General features: G+C 34.7%; 1 protein-coding gene across 4 annotated transcripts in view; it reads left to right on the top strand.

The window, feature by feature from the left end:
* Positions 1-21,092, top strand: part of EPHA5 (EPH receptor A5) — a 412,214-nt gene extending 391,122 nt beyond the window's left edge. For all 4 annotated transcript variants that reach the window (XM_068975450.1, XM_068975448.1, XM_068975449.1 and 1 more), the window contains 3 exons: positions 8,293-8,486; positions 12,781-12,936; positions 20,987-21,092. In XM_068975450.1, the coding sequence (XP_068831551.1) occupies positions 8,293-8,486; positions 12,781-12,936; positions 20,987-21,092 (456 nt within the window). The remainder of the gene's footprint in view (positions 1-8,292; positions 8,487-12,780; positions 12,937-20,986) is intronic.
* Positions 21,093-21,539: the final 447 nt, after the last annotated feature.

Below are 21,539 nucleotides of genomic sequence, written 5' to 3'. Positions count from 1 at the left end.
AGTGCCCTGCTTCATGCATCAAACTTGCACTGGTCATCTATTTTACATATGGTAATATACATGTTCCAATGCTATTCTCTCATTCAGATTTCTAATGCCATTTCTGTTAGCCTAAATCATACCTTTAAGGTGGCAAATATCTTTGACTCCAAAAGGATGTGCACTCACCTTGTACTAGATGTGCCTGCCTTTCTCTTTCAATTTTTTTGTTTGTTTATTTCAGTTCCTGATGGGATAGAATGATGTGTGTATATGTACACAGCATTGCTGAAGTTTTTAATGGCAAAACAAAAAAGAACAGTTTATGGTAACATACAGCATATTGTAATTAACTGAAGTATTAGGAGTTTAGTTCTCACCCAAATACCCCAAATTACCAAGATTTAACAAATTACCAATGATTTGAGCAAATTATTCTTGGTCTCAATGAGTCTACTGGACAAATGATTATTGGTCTAAGGATAATGCTGCCATTGGGTGCAAGTAATTAGTTAGGGACTGGTAGGTAACTTCATGGAAATTCTTACCCTTTGGGAAAAAGTGAGACATAAACAAATATCAGTCTAAATTTTCTATACCTTGCTTCTTAAAAACAACTAAAACAAAAATCTTAAATTGAAAGAATAGAATAATCTTTGATTCGATAACTCTTGGTCAGCTTCAGTGATTATAAAGGAAATGGACTTGAGCAGATTTCTAAGATCTTTCTAATCTCTGGAATTCTCTAAAATTGATGTATGAATAAAAAGGCATACTTGATACTTTTTAAATAGCTATTGGAAACAGGGAACAAATACTAGGGAAAAAATTAGTCTATATGAAACTATTTCTATGGCATTTGAGATAATTTCCAGGAATGTATTATTAAACTCAGTCACTTTGGAGGAGCTTCGTATCTATCAAGGACTTATCTGTGAAGGTTCAAGTAAATACCAAGCAACATAAGCATTCACAGTCTATGTAGAACCTAGTTCTTCAGAGCTCATGCTGATGCTTGAAGTTTCCCTACCAATTTCCTACCACTCACTTATCCAGCCTAAACTTTCACATCTCCTGTGATGAAGAATGCACTATCTTTCAAAATAGCTCATTTTAATTCTAGATATTAATTTTTTTCTTATGGTGGAAGAAGTCTGACTTTTCCTGACCCAGGGATTGAACTTGGGTCTCCCGCGTTATAGCAGACGCTTTACCGTCTGAGCCACCAGGGATGTCCCAGTAATATCCATACCTGTCCCAAATTATTTTCTGGGGAGGTAATAATTTCTCATTTCAGTAGAGTAACTCAGTGCTTAGATAGAAAGGTCTACATAATTGCATGCTGGAGAGACTTAGATGTGAGTCTTCCCACAACCACTTGTTACTTGTGTGAATGTGTGCAGTGGTTAACCTTCTGGAATGTCACATGTTTCACTTATAAAATGTGTATTAATTCTTATTTTGCAGATATGTGTTAAAAATGAGTGCAGATAATATACATATATTTTACATATTAATACCTATGATATCCCTAGTTCAGTGGACATAAACTTGGGCAAACTCCAGGAGTTGGTAAGGGACAGGGAAGCCTGGTGTGCTACAGTCCATGGGATTGCAAAGAGTCAGAGACAACTTGACGACTGAACAACAACAATCTATGATGTAATGCCTGGACTAGTTTAGATCCTCCAAAAAGCCTATGTCAAGAGGGAATTCCATATACATTGTATTATTAAAGGGAATGCTTGTGAGGAAAAAGAGGAAGGGATGAGAGGAAGCTGGGAGAGATGTCAGACTGTGATGCAAATCTGGTTCCAGATAGAGATAAGATGAAGGATGGTGCAGGCCAGCATCTGGGACCAAAGTGTACTTCTAAGAGAGGTTGCTAAGGCTGCCAAGGAGTCCCCAAGCCAACATCGGCTGTTGTAGGAGTCTCATAGGAATGTGTCTATCTTATCAGTACCATGTTCAGTAATTGACTGGGAGTAATCTATACAAGGGCTTTCCTGATAGCTCAGTTGGTAAAAAAAAAAAAAAAAAAAAATCCACCTGCAATGCAGGAGACGCTGGTTTGAATCCTGGGTCAGGAAGATCTGTTGGAGAAGGGATACACTCCCCATTCCAGTATTCTTGGGCTTCCCTTGTGGCTCATCTGGTAAAATCTGCCTGTAATGCGGGAGACCTGGGTTCAATCCCTGGGTTAGGAAGAGCCCCTGGAGAAGGGAAAGCCACTCCAGTATTCTGGCCTAGAGAATTCCGTGGACTGTATAATCCAAGGGATCACAAAGAGTCAAACATGACTGAGCAACTTTCACTTTCAATCTATACAAACCATGGCCTTGGTATGAACATGATGATGAATTTTAGAGGTGTTAGGGTTAAGATCTATAGGTCAGTTACCATGCCTGCAGATGAAGATATGTGAGACAGATTTTTGTGGTTGCCATGCTCCACTTTTTTTGCAACACAAAGCAACTTTTCCACACAAGTTCCAGAAGCATCTGTTCCATGATTCTGTATGCTTTTCTTTCTGAAGGAAAATTCAGAAAAGGCCAATTATGAACCAAACTGTAGCCCCTCAGCTGATCTCAGGACCTCATATAGTTCTTAACCTCTCCCTCCTCCAGCATCCATTCTGACTTCCCATCACCAACAACCTGGCAAATCATGGTGGTTTAACTGGTAGGCTGAATCAATCTTTCATTCTTGGAGGTAAGCATTTTCTGTTCACAGTTGTTATAAAGAAGTAACAAGAGAGCCCCTTAGAGTTTTACCTCGGGTCCACACAAATTTCTCCTTGCCCCAACTGTGTGAAAGCAGTTCAAATACTTCCTGCTCTTCAGTATCAATAACCTTGGCCATCATGGTGAAAGACACCTCTTCTCTTGTGCTTATACCTGGTCACAGGTAGTGCAGAGTGCCCTGGGTCACATCTATAACCTGTTGTCACCTGACGAGAGTCACTGGGAATAAAGAACAATGTAGAAATTTCTGATTCAATACATAAAACTGCATCCCGAAGAGTGACACCTAATCCTATCAAAATGTTGCCTCCATGTTTGTGCTTCAGTGGTGCCTTTAAAAGTCTTCCAGCATTCTGTGAGGTTTGTTGCTTCTGGATAATGAACTGTGTATAGTGGTTACTGGAACCAGCACATAACAGAGAATTTTCAGAACATTTCCACCTGAATGAGATTGTGTTGGTAGCTTGCAGCTGACATAGAGGGAGTGTTTATATCAGATAAGTACGAAAATATTTGATTCATTATATTCTTTGCAGGCAAAGATGGAGAAGCTCTATACAGTCAGTAAAAACAAGACCTGCAGCTTATTGTGGCTCAGATCATGAGCTCCTTATGCAAAATTCAGACTTAATTTTTAAAAAGTAGGGGAAACCACTAGGCCATTCAGGAGTTTGGAGTGTTAGTCGCTCAATTATGTCCGACTCTTTGTGATCCCACAGACTGTAGCCTGCCAGGTTCTTCAGTCCAGGCTCTTGCCTGGAATCCCCAGGCAAGAATACTGGAGTGGGTTGCCATTCCCGACCCAGGTACTGAACCTGGTATGCATTGCAGGCAGATTCTTTATTATCTGAGCAACAGTGAAGTTCCAGTCCCAGCTGAGTTCAGTCGCTCAGTCGTGTCCGACTCTTTGTGACCCTATGAATTGCAGCACACCAGGCCTCCCTGTCCATCACCATCTCCCGGAGTTCACTCAAACTCAAGTCCATCGAGTCGGTGATACCATCCAGCCATCTCATCCTCTGTCGTCCCCTTCTCCTCCTGCCCGGAATCCCTCCCAGCATCAGAGTCTTTTCCAAAGAGTCAACTCTTTGCATGAGGTGGCCAAAGTACTGGAGTTTCAGCTTTAGCATCATTCCTTCCAAAGAACACCCAAGTATGACCTAAATCAAATCCCTTACAATTAAACAGTGGAAGTGACAAGTAGATTCAAAGGATTAGATCTGATAGACAGAATGCCTGAAGAACTATGGTTGGAAGTTCATAACATTGTACAGGAGGCGGTGATCAAAACATTCCCAAGAAAAAGAAATGCAAAAAGGCAAAGTGGTTGTCTGATGAGGCTTAAAATAGCTCAAGAAAAGAAGAGAAGTGAAAGGCAAAGGAGAAAGGGAAAGATATAACTAACCGAATGCAAAGTTCCAGAGAATAGCACAGAGAGATAAGAAAGCCTTCTTAAATGAACAATACAAAGAAACAGGAAGACAATAGAATAAAAAAGACTAGAGGTCACTTCAAGAAAATGGGAGATACTGAGGGAACATTTCATGGAAAGATGGGCTCAATAAAGGACAGAAATGGTATGGACCTGACAGAAGTAGAAGAGATTAAGAAAAGGTGGGAAGAATACATAGAAGAACTATACAAAAATAGTCTTAATGACCCAGTTAACCACAATTGTGTGGTCACTCACCTAGAGCCACACATCCTGGAGTATGAAGTCAAGTGGACCTTAGGAAGCATTACTATGAACAAAGCTAGTCGAGGTGATGGAATTCCAGATGAGCTATTTCAAATCCTAAAAGATGATGCTGTTAAATTGTTGCACTCAATATGCTAGAAAATTTGGAAAACTCAGCAGTGGTTACAGGACTGGAAAAGGTCAGTTTTCATTTCAACCCAAAAGAAGGGCACTGCCAAAGAATATTCAAACTACTGGACAATTGCACACATTTTGCATGCTAGTAAGGTTAGGCTAAAAATTCTTCAATACAGACTTCAACAGTACATGAACCAAAAACTACCAGATGTTCAAACTAGATTTAGAGAGGGCAGAGGAACCAGAGATCAAATCGCCAGCATCCATTGTATCATAGAAAAAGCAAGGAAAGTTAAAAAAAACAAACAAACAAACCTTCTGCTTCATGGACTGTGTGAAAGCCTTTGTTGTGGATCACAACAAACTGTGGAAAATTCTTAAAGAGTTGAAGTATCAGACCACCTTACCTATCTCCTGAGAAATCTGCGTTCAGGACAAGAAATGACAATTAGAACCAGACTTGGAAAAACTGACTGGTTCAAAATTGGGAAAGGAGTATTTCAAGGTTGTATATTGTCACCCTGCGTATTTAACTTCTATGCAGAGACATCATGTGAAATGCCAGGCTGAACAAAGTGAAGTGAAGAGTGAAGATTACAGGGAGAAATACCAACAATCTCAGATATGTAGATGATACCACTCTAATGGCAATAGTGAAGAGGAACTAAAGAGCCTCTGGATGAAGGTGAAAGAGGAGAGTGTAAAAGCTGGCTTAAAACTCAACATTCAAAAATCTAAGATCATGTCATCTGGTACCATCACTTCATCACAAACAGAAGGGGAAAAAGTGAAAACAGTGGCAGATTTTATTTTCTTAGGCTTCAAAATCATTACAGACTGACTGCAGCCATGAAATTCTTTTAAAAAAAGCTTGCTCCTTTCAAGAAAAACAATGACAAACTTAGTGTATTACAAAGCAGAGACATTATTTTGCCAACAAAGGTGCTTATTGTCAAGCCTATGGTTTCTCCAGTAGTCATGTATGGATATGAAAGTTGGACCATGAAGAAGACTGAACACTGAAGAGTTAATGTTTTCAAATTGTGGTACTGGTGAAGAGTCCCTTGGACAGCAAGAAGATCAAACCAGTCGCTGCTTAAGGAAATCAACCATGAATATTCATTGGAAGTACTGATGCTGAACCTGAAGCTGCAGTACTTTGGCCACCCGATGTGAAGAGCCGACTCATTGGAAAAGACCCAGATTCTGGGAAAGATTGAAGGCCCAAAGAGAAGGTGACAGAGGATGAGATGGTTAGATAGCATTACTGACTCAATGGACATGAATTTGAGATAATGAAGGACAGGGAAGCCTGGCATGCTGCAGTTCATGATGTTGCAAAGGGTCAGATACGACTTAGCAACTGAACGACAACAACAAAGCAATGTTATAAATTCCCCTCAAGAAGAGAAAGTTGTTAAATATTTACCAGCATATCCTTGTATGTGTTAAGCCCACAGATCCTTTACTATGATGTGGATATTCTCGTTACGTGATATGTTAGGTGTGAGTTCATGTTTGTGGATCAGGCATTCCAACCTGTAAATACTAGTTAGAGCTCTGTAGGTAGCAAAACAAACCATACCCAGAAAGGGTATATGTATGTGAAAGATGAACCCCTGATACTGCATGATGGAAAGGACCCAACAGAGTCACCACCAGGTAATTACTGCCTTATCATAATAGTGCTCAGTGTTGGGATTTATGTATTGGAAGGGGAGGCAGCATTCTTTAAATTGTGTTCAGACTATTGATTTACATGTCAGTGCCAAGAAAATGCATAGCATATGACAATATTTAGGATATAGAAGTCTGAAATGGTGCCAGGTTGTCTGTAAAAATTCTGGCTGTCTGTTTTTTTTTTTTTTATCTTTTCATTTGTTCCTCTCAACCATGTATATTAAGAAATATAATCATAATAACAAAGTCAATTCATTAGATTATGATTCATTGGCCATACATTGTAAATTTTAATTCTGCTACATAGACATTATTAGAGAATAACCATTGTCCTTATAAACAATGTGGAGTCTTATAATAAGCAAATTAATAAATGAACTTTCATAAATATAGAAGTGCAAATGGCACTTTTAATTTTTACTATTCATTTGATCACTAGTGATAATTTCTCAGGATTGATTTAGCACTTTTTTCATTTGTAAATTTTTGATTAGTACCTATTTCTTATTTGTTGTTTTATTATTTTACTTCTCAATACTGAGTGAAATTTTAAAACACTAGATATGTTAACTGTATGGTATAATTTTTTTAATATTTTCTACTATGATGTGCCTTTTAACTTTTTGTATTTTTTGAGTCAACTAAAGCAATAGATGACTCTCAGAGTCCCTGAGTTCTTTTTATTTCTTTGCCTGAACTTAGCTATTGGTGCTTCTCAGGAACCTTTATTTTGTGTCCTTCCCAGGGAGCTTTAAACTACACCTGACTTCAAGCTGTGACCAAGTGCTGATGACCCTCACATTCATATTATCAGCTTAAATATCTCCTGTACTCTAGCCAGATTCCTGCAAATTGCCATCTACAGTTGCCTAAACTTTAAATAAAACCTGTCAACATTTCCCACCCCCATAAATGTTCTTTCCCAAAATTAACAGCAAAAATCAACCAGCATGAAAGGCTTGAACTTGTTTTCTCTCAAAAATTGTCTCTACTAGCCCCTCTACACGTGTGTTATAAATGTCTCTGAAATCTGCCATTTTATCTTCCTCCATCTGCCCCTGCTTTTGTTCAGATGCTGTTTCCTTTATAATTAGAAGACTGATTTCTCTCCAACCTTTCAAAATTGTCTTTATAAACTCTATATTCTAATCCTATTTTTTCCAATTATCAGGTCAAATCTAAAGTGTTTATTGAAACAAACACTTAACAATCGTTAAGAAAATATTCAAATAGGATTTGAGAAATATGCTCATCATTATTGGTTTTTTATTTAAATATTGGTTTAAATATTAGAATTTAAATAATTGAATAACATATATATTATTGTTTGATAACATAAACAGTTCTCTTCTGGAGTTAGATATTTTGATGGCAGCAGCAACATTAAGAATGTTTTTGTTAAAAAAAAAACACCTCACAGTTAGACTGATACTCATATGTGTGGTTGCATTTAAAATCAATGATGTTTGTAATGCTGACACTACTAAACAGTCATTCCAAATTCCTGACTGAAAACAGTAGATGATAATAAACAGCCAGACCTTAATATTATTAAATGATACATGAGACAGTTATACTAATTTAGCCTTTGACTTATCCATCATTTGCCATCCAAAAGTCTGTTTAGAAGTAAAAATGTGCTTCTATTATTTAAAAAAATGTGGTTCTATACATAATTTTTCATTAAAAAGACATTAAATTTTCAGAGAAATCACTAAAAAAGTTAATCTCTATTTGATTCCAGAATGTGAGGATAAATAAAGCATGAACTATTTACTTTTATGTCAATTAATTTTATAAATCACTCTTTATCAAGATTTTAGGTAAAAATGATTACCATTTATTTTCTTTATCATAAGTGAGGAAAGCCTATCTTATATTGTATGATAGCCTATTATTTCTTTTCATCGTATTTTGCAGCGAAAAGAGTAATGGAGGGTGTTAGAGGCAGCGATGCTGGTTATTACTGCAAGAGTAAGAGTAAGGATGCAAGCTGAGCAGTGGGAAATTTCTCAAACTCTTCTGTATTTAATCTGTGGCATTGGGGTACCCGTTCTCTTTCACTTTATGCAGGTGATTAAAGCCGTAGAGGAAGGCTACCGTCTGCCAAGCCCCATGGACTGCCCTGCTGCTCTTTACCAATTAATGCTGGATTGCTGGCAGAAAGATCGAAATAGCAGGCCCAAGTTCGAAGAAATTGTCAACATGTTGGACAAGCTGATCCGTAACCCAAGTAGCTTGAAGACACTGGTTAATGCATCAAGCAGGTACAAGGCCAGACTGGGGAGATTTTTCTGAATATTGCAAATTCAGATTAAAGCCACAGATATCAATTTAATGAAATTATTTTTGTACACATACTAGCCTATGAACCTATATTACACTAATTTATTTGAATATGGTTTTTGCATAATGTTCTTTACATGAATGAAATATAAACAATTAAATTATATTTAAAAACACCTATACCTAATCTAATAGTGTAATCTACCAGTTTCGGATAAATGTTAACTGTAGTCAAATTCAGGTAATATTATTTTTTAATCCCCAAATATATGTACTCTCCAGTGCTTTGAACCCCACATAGCTTTGGATGGGGAAATAATATTATAAGATCACAAGAAAAAGCCAGTTAATCACTGATAAAATTTTAAATCAGAAATATATAACAATTACTCTTGATTTCCTTAGCTAGATTTCTCAACCTGTCATATTCTATAAACATCAACAACTTCTTAAGAGACTCTTTCCCCTTATACAGTTAAGTATAGATATTTGAATAATCATTTATTGTGTAGTTTGAACAAGACTTGAAACTAATAAATGAGTAATCTTGTGAAAAAAACTTGTGTGAGCAAATGAGCATTTTTTAAACTTTTCTAAATGCATGTAAATGCATTTAAACAATGTTACCTTATATATAGAATTCTTAACTTGTTTACTTGAAAAATTACAAATTGTCCTCTCAAAAAGTACATCATTTTGATTACATATTAAGAAATATACCAGACTATTATTTTCATTATATATAAGGCAGTTATCATTCTCTACAAGAAAAGGTAACCTGCTGGTAGCTGAATTGACTGCCCATAGTATGAACCAAATGAGAAACAATTTATTGATAAAGTTACATAAGCTCTGTGACTCTGGTATAAACATTTGCTTACTAGACAAAGAGTCATTTTTAAATACAAATGAGGAATGAATCGTCAAACTCTGTTCAGGCATCATTAGCTTTCTGTGGTAGCAAATGGAGAATGCATCTTAGAGATCACTCCTTATGTTATTCCCAAAATAACTGCTTTTAATTTGTTTTTTGTCATCTAAAATATTGTGTTTCTCTCTAGTTGTTTGAATTATGTTATCACAAATTGATGTAAGGAAAAGGAAATCATAAAGAGAAAATTTAAGTTCTAAATTGTATTAATTTCAACGTCATCATTACAGGTTGAGAGCAGTTGAAAAAGTTCCAACAAAATTTCATACTACTTTATATATGTATTACATAGAATTCAACTTGCTAGATTTCATTTTAACAGATTTAGCTTAAGACTCTATGGCCATAGTATAACGGACTTTTGGACTCAGAGGGAGAGGGAGAGGGTGGGATGATTTGGGAGAATGACATTGTAACATGTATACTATCATGTAAGAATCGAATCGCCAGTCTATGTCTGACGCAGGATACAGCATGCTTGGGGCTGGTGCATGGTGATGACCCAGAGAGACGTTATGGGGAGGGAGGTGGGTGGGGGGTTCATGTTTGGGAACGCATGTACACCCGTGGTTGATTCATGTCAATGTATAGCAAAACCAATACAGTATTGTAAATTAAAATAAAGGAAAAAAAAATTTTTACAAAAAAAAATTAAAAAAAAAAAATACTGGAGGAAAAAAAAAAAAAGACTCTATGGCCAAGACTCTGTATGGGTGGATGCAGAGGGCTGACTCTACTACATCATTTTATAAGAAACTTGAGCATCCATGGATTTGGGTATTAACTGGGTGGAGGGCCGGTCCTGCAATCAATCAGCTGCAGATAGTAGGGGGTGGGCTGTATCATTCTCTACCTGATATTTTTAAAATTTAAATTTATTTATTTTAATTGGAGGCTAATTATTTTACAATATTGTATTGGTTTTGCCATACATCAACATGAATCTGCCACGGGTGTACACGTGTTCCCAATCCTGAACCCCCCTCCCACCTACCTCCCCAACCATCCCTCTGGGTCATCCCAGTGCACCAGCCCCAAGCATCGTGTATCCTGCATCAAACCTAGACTGGTGATTCATTTCTTATATGATACTATACATATTTCAATGCCATTCTCCCAAATCATCCCACCCTCTCCCTCTCCCACAGAGTCCAAAAGACTGTTCTATACATCTGTGTCTCTTTTGCTGTCTCGCATGCAGGGTTATCGTTACCATCTTTCTAAATTCCATATATATGTGTTAGTATACTGTATTGATATTTTTTCTTTCTGCCTTACTTCATTCTGTATAATCTCCTCCAGTTTCATCCACCTCATTAGAACTGATTTTTTATTCACTCATCTACAAGTCTTGGTTCTCGAAGATGTTAGTTCCTGATTCACTGTCTCTTTCTCTCTGTTCCCACACATGTCACTAAATTAGGTGAATTGAGTAACCATGTAGATGATATTCAGATATTTCTCAATACCTTGAAATTTTCTCCTTCAATGATTTTGGTCTCTAACCCACTTTGGACTCTTTTTCATAGTCATATTCTAGACTTTGCTATTACCCCAAATTGCATCTCTTCTATTATCACAATTTCAAGATCCTGTTCTCCAAATTCAACAAATCTTTGACTCTACTATTTATTGACTGCAAATTACTACAATGTGTCTATTCATCCAATAAATATTCATGTGTGTATTCTCTCTCAGGCTGTGGGCTAGGTGCTGAGTATGCAGAAATGAGCAACAAACTCTTGCGGGAGAGAGAGATGAAATAAAATAAAAAGTTAAAAAAAAACTTTAGTTTTAGAGTGCAGAGTGAGAGTAAAATTTAGCAGAATAACTATAAGCTAATGTCCTTGTGCAGATAAGACATGATGATGTCTTGAAGTAATTTGGTGGCAGAGAGAAGTGGTCAAATTTGCAATATATTGAAAGTAGAATAGATAAGAAACACAATTATAGATTGTGAAGGGACTAAAGACAAGGAAGGAGCCGTTGTATCATAGACTATAAGAAGGAGGGCTTCAGGAGGAACTGGTTGTGTAGAAGATGAGTAGTGTGGTGTTGGACATGTTGTGATTAGAATCCCAAGATCTGTGGAGTCATGAAGTAGACATGTGAGTATATGAGTGACTTAGGCAGGAGATAAAAATCAGAGAAAAATAGATGCTGTTTGAAGCATGCAAGTGGGTAAAACTCCCCAAAGTTAAGTTATAGCCTGAGTAGATAAGATGTAGGCCCATGTCCTGGCTCCCTCCAAATTTTAAAGTCAAACAGAAGAGCAAGCAAAGGAGATTGAAGAGAAGCATACCATGTTATAGAAGCCACAAAAGAAAGAATAGTGATTAAAAAAAGGTTGAGATAAGGTAAGATTACAAGGGGAAGATGGTAGTAGTGGTGATTGTTGAATGTTTCTGAGAGGTTAGTCATCTGACCTACTGGAAAATCTTCACACATTTTGACATAATTGAGATCATTATTCACCTTAACCAGAGAAATTTTTATATAATTTCTGGTCTGGAAGAAACTACACCAAAGTAGGTTGAAGTATAAATGGGATGTGAGAAAGTACAGAGAACATGGGTGGAAAGAAAGGTATTTGTCCTGTACTAATGGCTGAAATGTACTGAATTGAAGTCCCACTGATGGACATTTAAATTGCTTTTGATGTTTCTTTAGCAAAAATTTGTGCATGTATTTTTTACTATTTTCCTGATTATTTCCTTAGGATACATTTCTAGAAATCATCATAATCATTTCATATATTATTGGTCAAAGAGCATAAATTTAATATAGTTAAGAGCATCACATAGTTTGATTAATTCCATTTTGTTTTCTCATGTATTAATATTAAGGGTTACATATTGCTTTCCAGTTCTACTACTCCTAGGTGAATTAACAAGCACTCCTATGTAAGAGCATAAAATAAAGGATAACTAATTTCTGGTCTTCTAGGAAATAAGATTAAATGAGTACAAGTTTCTCTAGCGAAGGCTAGAAGCAATTGCCTTTACACAAATTATCCTGCATCTCTCTATTTGGTAGCATTTTCTGTATTTTATAAACAAAACTGCAGTAGGAAATAAATACATCTAAATTACTAACATGGAATTTTTATCTAATGTTTTGTATTATAGAAAATTCAGTTATCAAACCATTATAAGTCATTGTTAACTATGGATAGAAAAAATCTGAATAGGCTGATTTTTGTATTCTGTTTTTCAAATTATTTTCTTCCTTGTTAGCATTTGTATATTTTTCTCCCATAAATATACTTATAAACTCAAAGATCCATTGGTAATGAGTTAATATTACAATAAAAAATTTTAATATTTGTGTTTCTTGTGTTTCAGAGTATCTAATTTATTGTCAGAACATGGCTCACTGGGATCTGGGGCCTATAGATCAGTAGGTGAATGGCTAGAAGCAATCAAAATGGGCCGATATACAGAGATTTTCATGGAAAATGGATACAGTTCAATGGACGCTGTGGCTCAGGTGACCTTGGAGTGAGTAATTTTTCTGATAATTTTTGCATAATTGATGGGGTGAGAAAAATTGTTCAGAGACCAATCTGGATGAGATCAAGGGAAATCAGTTAACCTTTGTCCGTGTGTGGCAGCTTTCAAGGAAGTGTCTTCATTTATAGCCTGTATTGTTAACAACTGCATGATTAATGCTACTTGTAGCCAGTATCTTTGCTTCTTTGCTTCAAACAAATAGCATTTGAGTATTTGATTGACTGGAATAACATCTTGGCAAAATACTGGTACTTTGTGTTGTAGAAAAGATGTTTTCTTGACCAAGTTTTTCTACTGATACTTGTGTTATATGAATGTAAATACAAAACAAACTGTAAGCACAATTGGTGCTGCTAGCCCTATAACAACAAAACATACTCTTAAGTTTCGGCTTTGATGAATACCCAGATAACAACAGCTTAAACAAAGCTTCCTGGGCAGGAATCTCATCCCGTTTACTCTATAAGTGGTGCATCTTATATTCTTACAATCCAAGGATATATTAGATCCTGCCTCGACTTTTGTTATTTAGTACAATCTCAGTGGAAACCAATTGTGCCCTCTTCTGTTTGCACGTTTAAGATAAAATCTATCAAATCTTATTATGTAAAAATCACTAGAGTTAAAAATTGAATTCTTTAAGGTTGTAAGTTGTTTGTATTTTATTATATACTCTGTACGTGTAATTATTTTAGCCTAATATTTGTAATTTGTGAAAACTAACTGTTGTTATGGTGGTTACATCTGGATTACATTAACAAAAATGATGTTTTAACCTATGAATATAATAATAACAGTTCAAATTGCCTACACATTCAAAGGTTAAAATATTGTTGTAAGTTTTAAAGCATGGTAGAACTTTCTAAAGCACTAAACCACAGTCTTTTTTCCATTACATCACATAATATGAACACTGAGCACATGGTTCTCACCATTTCTACTCTGGCATTCTCTGGTTCATTGAACTCACTGTCTATCCACAGAAAAGGTAACAGGGTACCATCACTGATCACCAATTAATGTCACTTTCTCAGAATTTCTCTTCTTCTTAACTATAACTAAAAGGACCTAAAATCACCACTCAGCTAGCTATCTTAATTTATTGAATATCATTCTCACCATCACCATTAGATCATATCTACTTGAGAGCACATATACTTTGCCCATTATTTCTTTGGACACTTGAAAAACTCATTAGTACTATATTTGAAATAGTAAACAAAAAATTTTATTGATAATTTAAAACTATTTTTACATGATTGCTATTTAATTTTTCAGTAAAAATGGTCATTTTAATTTATTAAAGTCATTTGTCATTTTATATTAAAATGATACTGTAGGTATTTCTTCTACCCAATGTCAGATTACTTGTAAATATGTAATAAAACTATTTGCATTAAACCATGTCTCTCTTTTTATTAAAATAGCACATATATGTGTATATATTTACATCCACTACTTTTTTGTCTCTCCTAAACAGAATAGTTATAATCACTAATAATGGCTTTTGCATTAATTCCTCTGTTTTACTTTCATTGGGGCCCCCAAATACTATAAATATGTTAAATATTTTACATTATGGTTTCACTTTTATTATGTGTAATAATTCCTTTCTGTTTACTTTTCTATTTTCCCTTCTGTTTCAAAACTCCCTTATTTTGTATGTTTTCTTTCAAGACTTAATAGCTTCTTCTCTCATCTTGTGATGGTCTGAAACTCGCTTCTATTTTCCTATATTTTTGTCTGGTCAAATCTCTACATGGTTCAGTTTCTTCCCTCTCTGTTGCTTTAATAGCATGTTGCCTTCTGTATTGCCTCCTTTCATATATTTTATGTTTTATTTTATTTACTCTGACCTAAGAATAAGGTGAAATTAAGAGATTTACCAACATCTTCCTGATCAGAGAATGTTGGTCTCAGTGTGTCAATTGCTTCAGTTTCCTGGGACTATAAATACAACATTCCTTACGAGGAACTGAGCCAGCCAAACTTAAACTTAAGTGAAGCCGATTTATTGGAGAGTCCAACACATATCTTCTTGTTTATTGTATTTTGACCACATTTTCCCCCTATTAGTAAGACCATATTTATCAAAATGTTATGTTAAATAACTCACAGAAGAATGAGTAATCAGTTACTTGTTTGGTCAAGAAAGTTAAAAAAGATTATATGTTCATTTTGCTTGCTCTTGACCACAAAAAAAAAAAAAAAAAAAAAGCCAGTCATTATTAAAGACTACGGCAAAAGGAACTAAAATACTAGTAAAGACAAAGACAAACTCTTAAATAGTTAAAGATTTATTTCTACATGGTTTTTGTTGTTGTTTAGTCACTAGGCCCATGTCTAAATAATAATTTTATATAGCCTGTATAAACTATAATAAAATAAATATACCAGTATTATTGCCAGCATATAATTTTGAAACTGAGAACTGGAAGAATATATTCATACTTATAAGAAATGCTTAGAAAAAAGTTAAAATTAATTAATATAAAACTAAAAACCAAACTGCCATATACATACATAAGAAAAATATATTATTAATATAATTTGTGCCATCAAATTTGTTCTCATGATGGATTTTGAATAAGGAAGTGGAAACAATTATAATTTTTCAGAACCACATACTTTAGTGAAAATTTCCTTCATAGAAGTTTAATTTTATTTATGTTTTTTTGGCCAGCACATATACGTAAGGCTTGATGTGGAATAGAAATGAAATATTTTAAGAACTTAGAGTTAAAATGTATTAAACAAAAGTGGCTTTCACCTTCAGATGTTTCTGTCTGCTGTTCTCTGTGCCTAAACTTGGCTGTTCTGTGTGCAGTACTCATATGACAACGATTGTTGTAGCAGCAATGATACAATCTGTACTATGGTGTTTAAGTGCAGGGAGTTATGGTCTACAGTGGGATCTGTGAGCTTGAGGTGAGTTGCACATTGAATCCAAATACTGGAATTAAGGACAGTATCACAGCTGTTTTTTAAACTTCTTGTCAGATCAGTACTGTCAACTTTGATTATTCAGAAAATGAATAAAATCCAATAAACTTTATTATGCCAATCATGTATAAGCTGAAACAATTCCTATTTACTTATTTATTTATTAAATTGAGGTCTTAAAATATTAAAATTAAGTGTCACAAATCTAGAGCCAAAATTTGTGCCCACTAACTCAAATGGAGAATTCCATGGACTGTGTGGTCCATGGGGTTGCAAAGAGTTGGACATGACTAAGCAACTTTCACTTTTACTTTCAACTCAGAGTTAACTTATGATAAAGTCATTGAACTGAACTGAACTGAAAGTCATTATGCATAATTTATTATATGCCTAAAGAACACATATGAGTACTTACTATCCTCCGTGTTCTGCGTAAGCTAAAACATCCAGTGTAAGCCTCACAACTCGATGGACATGAGTTTAAGTGAACTCCGGGAGTTGGTGGTGGACAGGGAGGCCTAGCCTGCTGCAATTCTGGGTTGCAGAGTCAGTCAGACATGACTGAGCGACTGAACTGAACTGAACTGAAATGAACCCTCACAAGGTCTCATCCATTGAAAATTATAGCCAGGTCATGGTTAAGTCCTCCCTTGCCAAGATATATGTATACCTTGTACAGTACATATATAATGATTATCAGGATTCTTTGAAGTGACCAAAAAAATCCCAAATATACAATTGTATCATAAAACTGTGACAAGAATAAACACTGACATTTAGTGAATGTTCATTAACCTCTCTTCTCCCTTCTCCTATCCAGCCTGTGTTGTTGGGGCTAAGTACCAGTGATATGGCTAAAAGATGTGTAAAGCAGAAGGGAGAAGAATGTAAGGGAACGTTTCCTCTACCAGTGGATAAGTTACATCCTGAAAAAATCAAGAGTTGGCTCCAACATCAACTAAACCTCTTGTTTAGTTTCTACTTTTCATTCTGCCATTTAACACCATAATACCAGTGTTTTCCATTATTTTATATTAAGAAATAACATTTGAAAAAAAGATTGGAATGTTGTCACAACAAGGGCAATTCATTATATTTACAGCTTTTCTAAAACTAATCATGTTTTCTTGACAAAATTAAAACTTTTTTATGTAACAATATTAGTCGATCATGTTTAGATTCATAAGCCTATGCTGAAATTTAGTTTATCATCATTAAGTTGGCTTTGGGTATTACTTAAGATTACACGTGGTCATGATAAAATTAGTATCATATATGTAAAAGAGACACACCTAAAACTTTCCCTTGCTACAAAAACTCCTATATAGATAAATAAAATGAGTAAAATAACACATTTTCAAGTATTTTTTTCAAAAATAGTTATAGAGTAGCACCTTTATCATGTAATGGAAAATACTTTTATTTTTATCAAATTTCTTACATTATTACTGTTAAATAGACCATTTAACAGGTGCTTTATGAAGTATTATTATGAAGGAAATTATTGGAAATCACAAAAATGTGAGACAAAGCTACATGAAGGAAAATACCGTAATGTATTTATCAATATTGGAATAAAGTTACTTAAAGTTTACAGGAAACATTTTTCTAATACCTTTTTAATTCTCATTTGTAATTTTAGTAGGAAAATACTAAATGGAATGTTTAAAGAAATAACTTTTCTCCTGAGAACAGATTTAACTGCATGAATAATCTTGGTTTTCCCCAAATTTTTAAAATCACATTGTATAAATATACATTGCATGCATTATAATCATGCTACTTTCTAAATCTCTGCACATTAATTTGACAGCTTTTGAAATGACAGGTCAGACCTCAAAAACAGCATTCTATTAAAGACACATAATTTATGGCAGTATGTAAAACTGAGTGCTGTATTTTCATAATTCCATTTATCCCATGGAAAGAGGTGTAGATAGAGGTGGGAGGTGAAATGTAAGAAGAGAGAGAAGGGTAGAGAATTTCACTGGTCTGAAATTCTGTATGAATGTTAAGGGATTATCAGGTCATAAGATGACCATAAATAAAATTTTATGCTTGGGAAAATTTAAACAAATTTAACTTAACATCTAGATATATTAAATGTTCTGAAAAGGGTCAGGTTTTATTTGCCTATAAACACAAACTCTGTAACTGTATTAATCAAATACAATTCCTTAAAATATTCATTCTTTAGCATGATATAGATGTCATGAAAAATGTAAATTCCCAAAGCACTGAACCAAATTCTTTCTTGTGGTTATTTGCAGAGAATAAAGTTATATTTACATATATTTACAGATTAAGACTGTATTTAAGACTGCCATATAGATTCTGCAGTTTAAGTATGTATATATTGAATCAGTACTTTCAAACCTTTGTCAGAATCACATGTAGCTTTATAAAACATATGATAAAACATATGTTTTAAACTTTATTTCAAGTTCTAATTATTTACATTCTCTAGTAGAGATTGACTGCTTTCAGGTTAAGAAATTTTATCCCCTTTTCTGCTGACTTAAGTCCAAAAGTTGGTAGTGAGCACCCATAAATTGTCTTAATAATTCATAATACATGTTACATGTGGAAATATGACAGTGTTAATTAGCCCATAACTGTAGTTGCCATGAAGTATAGACTGGATTACCATAGATTCAGTCAAATAATCATGTGTTTTGTTTCCTTCATTAGATATCTTCTTTGTTTTGGAATTCTGGATACTTGATGTTATATACACAGATTTCTCATTTCACAGATTAAAAAACGTTTGCATGTAATTTAAAATTCTTTGCTCAATATTATATCTCAGAGAAATGAGAAATTCTTTTCTCATCCATAAAAGGAAATTAACAAAAATCTATGTCATGTTGCTTATATATTTTTCTAGCATATAGGAAGAGGACATCTTGTTACCTATTTTATTATATTTATTGCAATGCTTCTTAACCAGGAGAAATTTTTCCACTCAAGGGACACTTTGCAATGTCTGGAGACATTTTGTCTTGTTACGACAAAGGGCCAGTGGCCATCCAGTATTTCTGGTATTTAGTGGGACCAGGTAAGGCATGCTGGTAGATGTCCTTCAATGCACAAGATAGTCCCTACAAACAAAGAATTATCCAGCCTGTAATGTTAATAGGGGTGGGGCAAGGCTCAGAAACCCTGATTTAATTGAAAAAAGACAAGATTAAACTCAAATCTCTTTTGTTCCTATGTTAGTCTGCCATTAGCTGCTTTACAATCTATTCATGACTAGTGAAAGTCGTTCAGTCATGTCCGACTCTTTGCGACCCCGTGGTCTATACAGTTCATGGGATTCTCCAGGCCAGAATACTCGAGTGGGTAGCCATTCTCTTCTCCAGGGGATCTTCCCAACACAGGAATCAAACCCAGGTCTCCCTCATTGCAGGCGGATTCTTTACCAGTTGAGCCACCAAAGAAGCCCATTCATAATTAACAATAGTGATTTTGTTTAAACCGAAATTTTACTAGTTTTTAAGTTTTGTTGATGATTGTCTTCCTTGCCTCATTATTCTTAATTTTATTATACTCTGGTGTCTTGTAGCTATAATAATTTCTAAATTAAATGTTTCACATTTACATTCAAAGAAAGAAATATTTCCACTGTAAGTGTTCATTGCTTTTTCTTTAACTATTTGCCATTTGCTTAAACTCTCATAAGAAATCAACAAAGCATAAAAAGAAAAAGACACCTAATGTATTACTTGCTGGTGCTACTAAGTCGCTTCAACTCTGCTGCTCAGTTGTGTCCAGCTCTTTGTGACCCCATGGACCAACTGTAGCCCACTAGGCTCCTCTGTCCATGGGATTCTCCAGATAAGACTACTGGAGTGGGCTTCCCTCTTCCAGGGTATCTTCCTGACCCAGGGATCAAATCCATATCTCTTAGATAAATAATATTTCCAATACTAATACACATAGAGCTTAAGTACACATTTACTCAATTTCTACCTTCTGACAATTAAGAGATTTTTTGAGTGTCCGGAACTATTCAGTTTTACCTATAATTCCAGTGCAATTGAATCCAATTATAAAGAATTCTAAGACAGTCTGAAACTAGTACCTTTACCAAATGCAAAAATATTCTCCTTTTAGCATAATGTGTTAAGCAGAGTAATTATCTAAAGAAATCTAACATGGTAAACATTTTGAAACCTTGTCATTGAAAAATCTTGAATCGCTAATGCTCAGTTTTTTAATTATTAACATTGTTATTTGTCAAACATATCTGAATTATTATATTTGTCAAATGCATATTTTGGGAAAATAGAACTCCTGGATATCCTGTGAAATAATATTTAAAAACCATGAGCTCTGGCTTTGAATGCCATAATATGCTATTAGTTTGGGAATCTAAACATTTTTAAGTTTATTTTGAATAATAAGCTTGTTAAAAAGAAATAATATAAAAATGTCTTTTGAAAAGATGTCTTGATAGCGTGTAATCTTCAGAATGCTCTAAACGCCAATCGAACCAAGATATATTTGATGAAGGAAGAAACCTGTGCTACTATGGATTCCAAGTAAAAAATAAAATATTTTAAGCATTATCAGAGCAATGTAGTGATGATTATCCCCTGAAGATACCCAATATATAAAATGATTGTGCTGACTTGAGTCATTTGAATAGTTTGGTCTTCGACTGCTTAGCTATGAAATTTTTTAAAGTATATTTTATTCTTACTTCTTTTAGTGAAATAAAAAGTGCTTGTTCATGTTGTAGGTCTACATTTTCAAAACCATGCAATGAAATTGTACCCTTTAATTTAAATATTTATTGGAAACATGTGGAAATTTGTTTTTTCCCTCCTCTGTGCCATCTGAAAAATCATCCCAAAGGGGAAGGCAAATATTATATATATATCACTTCTTGTTGTAAATATTTTTTGACTGCAAATAGATTTTAAGGTACAATTTTAGAGCCTGCGTTTGACAATTGGCCCCCATATATCTAAATTGGGACTGTAATCTAATTAGCTTCTGCAAAAGGTTTGCCTCTTTGCCAACATGAGGTATTGTGCTGTGCTACAAACTGAGTCAATACATACATCCAATGTGTGCTTTCTTCATGCAGGGATTTGAGACGGCTTGGAGTGACTCTTGTTGGTCACCAGAAGAAGATTATGAACAGCCTTCAAGAAATGAAGGTGCAGCTGGTCAACGGGATGGTGCCATTGTAACTTCCGTTTATTGTCACTTCGTCAAGTGAATGACTCTGCACTTTGTAAACAAGCTCTGAGATTTATTTTAACAAAAAACAAAACAAAGGGGAAAAAGGGAAAACTCAGTGATTTTTAAACATTAAGAGAGCATTTGTTTCAGCCACAAAATTTGTAATCAGTGTTTTACTAAAATCTCTTTCTCTTCCTCTTGGTGTCTTCATTTTTCATGAAGCAAATATAACCTGCATGGAATAAGAACATGAAGTTTAAACACTATCTTGTATTACAACAACAAAATCCTTCTCCCTACTTAATACAAAATTTTATACATGAAATATATAACTATATATAGCACCTTTTTAGACTGAATGAAGGCAGCCCCTTTCAAAACTTCCAGGAATCTACTTGAAAGGAAAGTTTGATAGCCATCTGTAGGCTAACAAAAGCTGACGTTTACTTCAAGTC

Source organism: Capricornis sumatraensis, chromosome 7 (assembly GCF_032405125.1).
Source record: "Capricornis sumatraensis isolate serow.1 chromosome 7, serow.2, whole genome shotgun sequence".
Classification (NCBI taxonomy): Eukaryota; Metazoa; Chordata; class Mammalia; order Artiodactyla; family Bovidae; genus Capricornis; species Capricornis sumatraensis.
The sequence above is the reverse complement of the archived record's forward strand: the minus strand, read 5'-3'. Positions and strand labels throughout refer to the sequence as shown.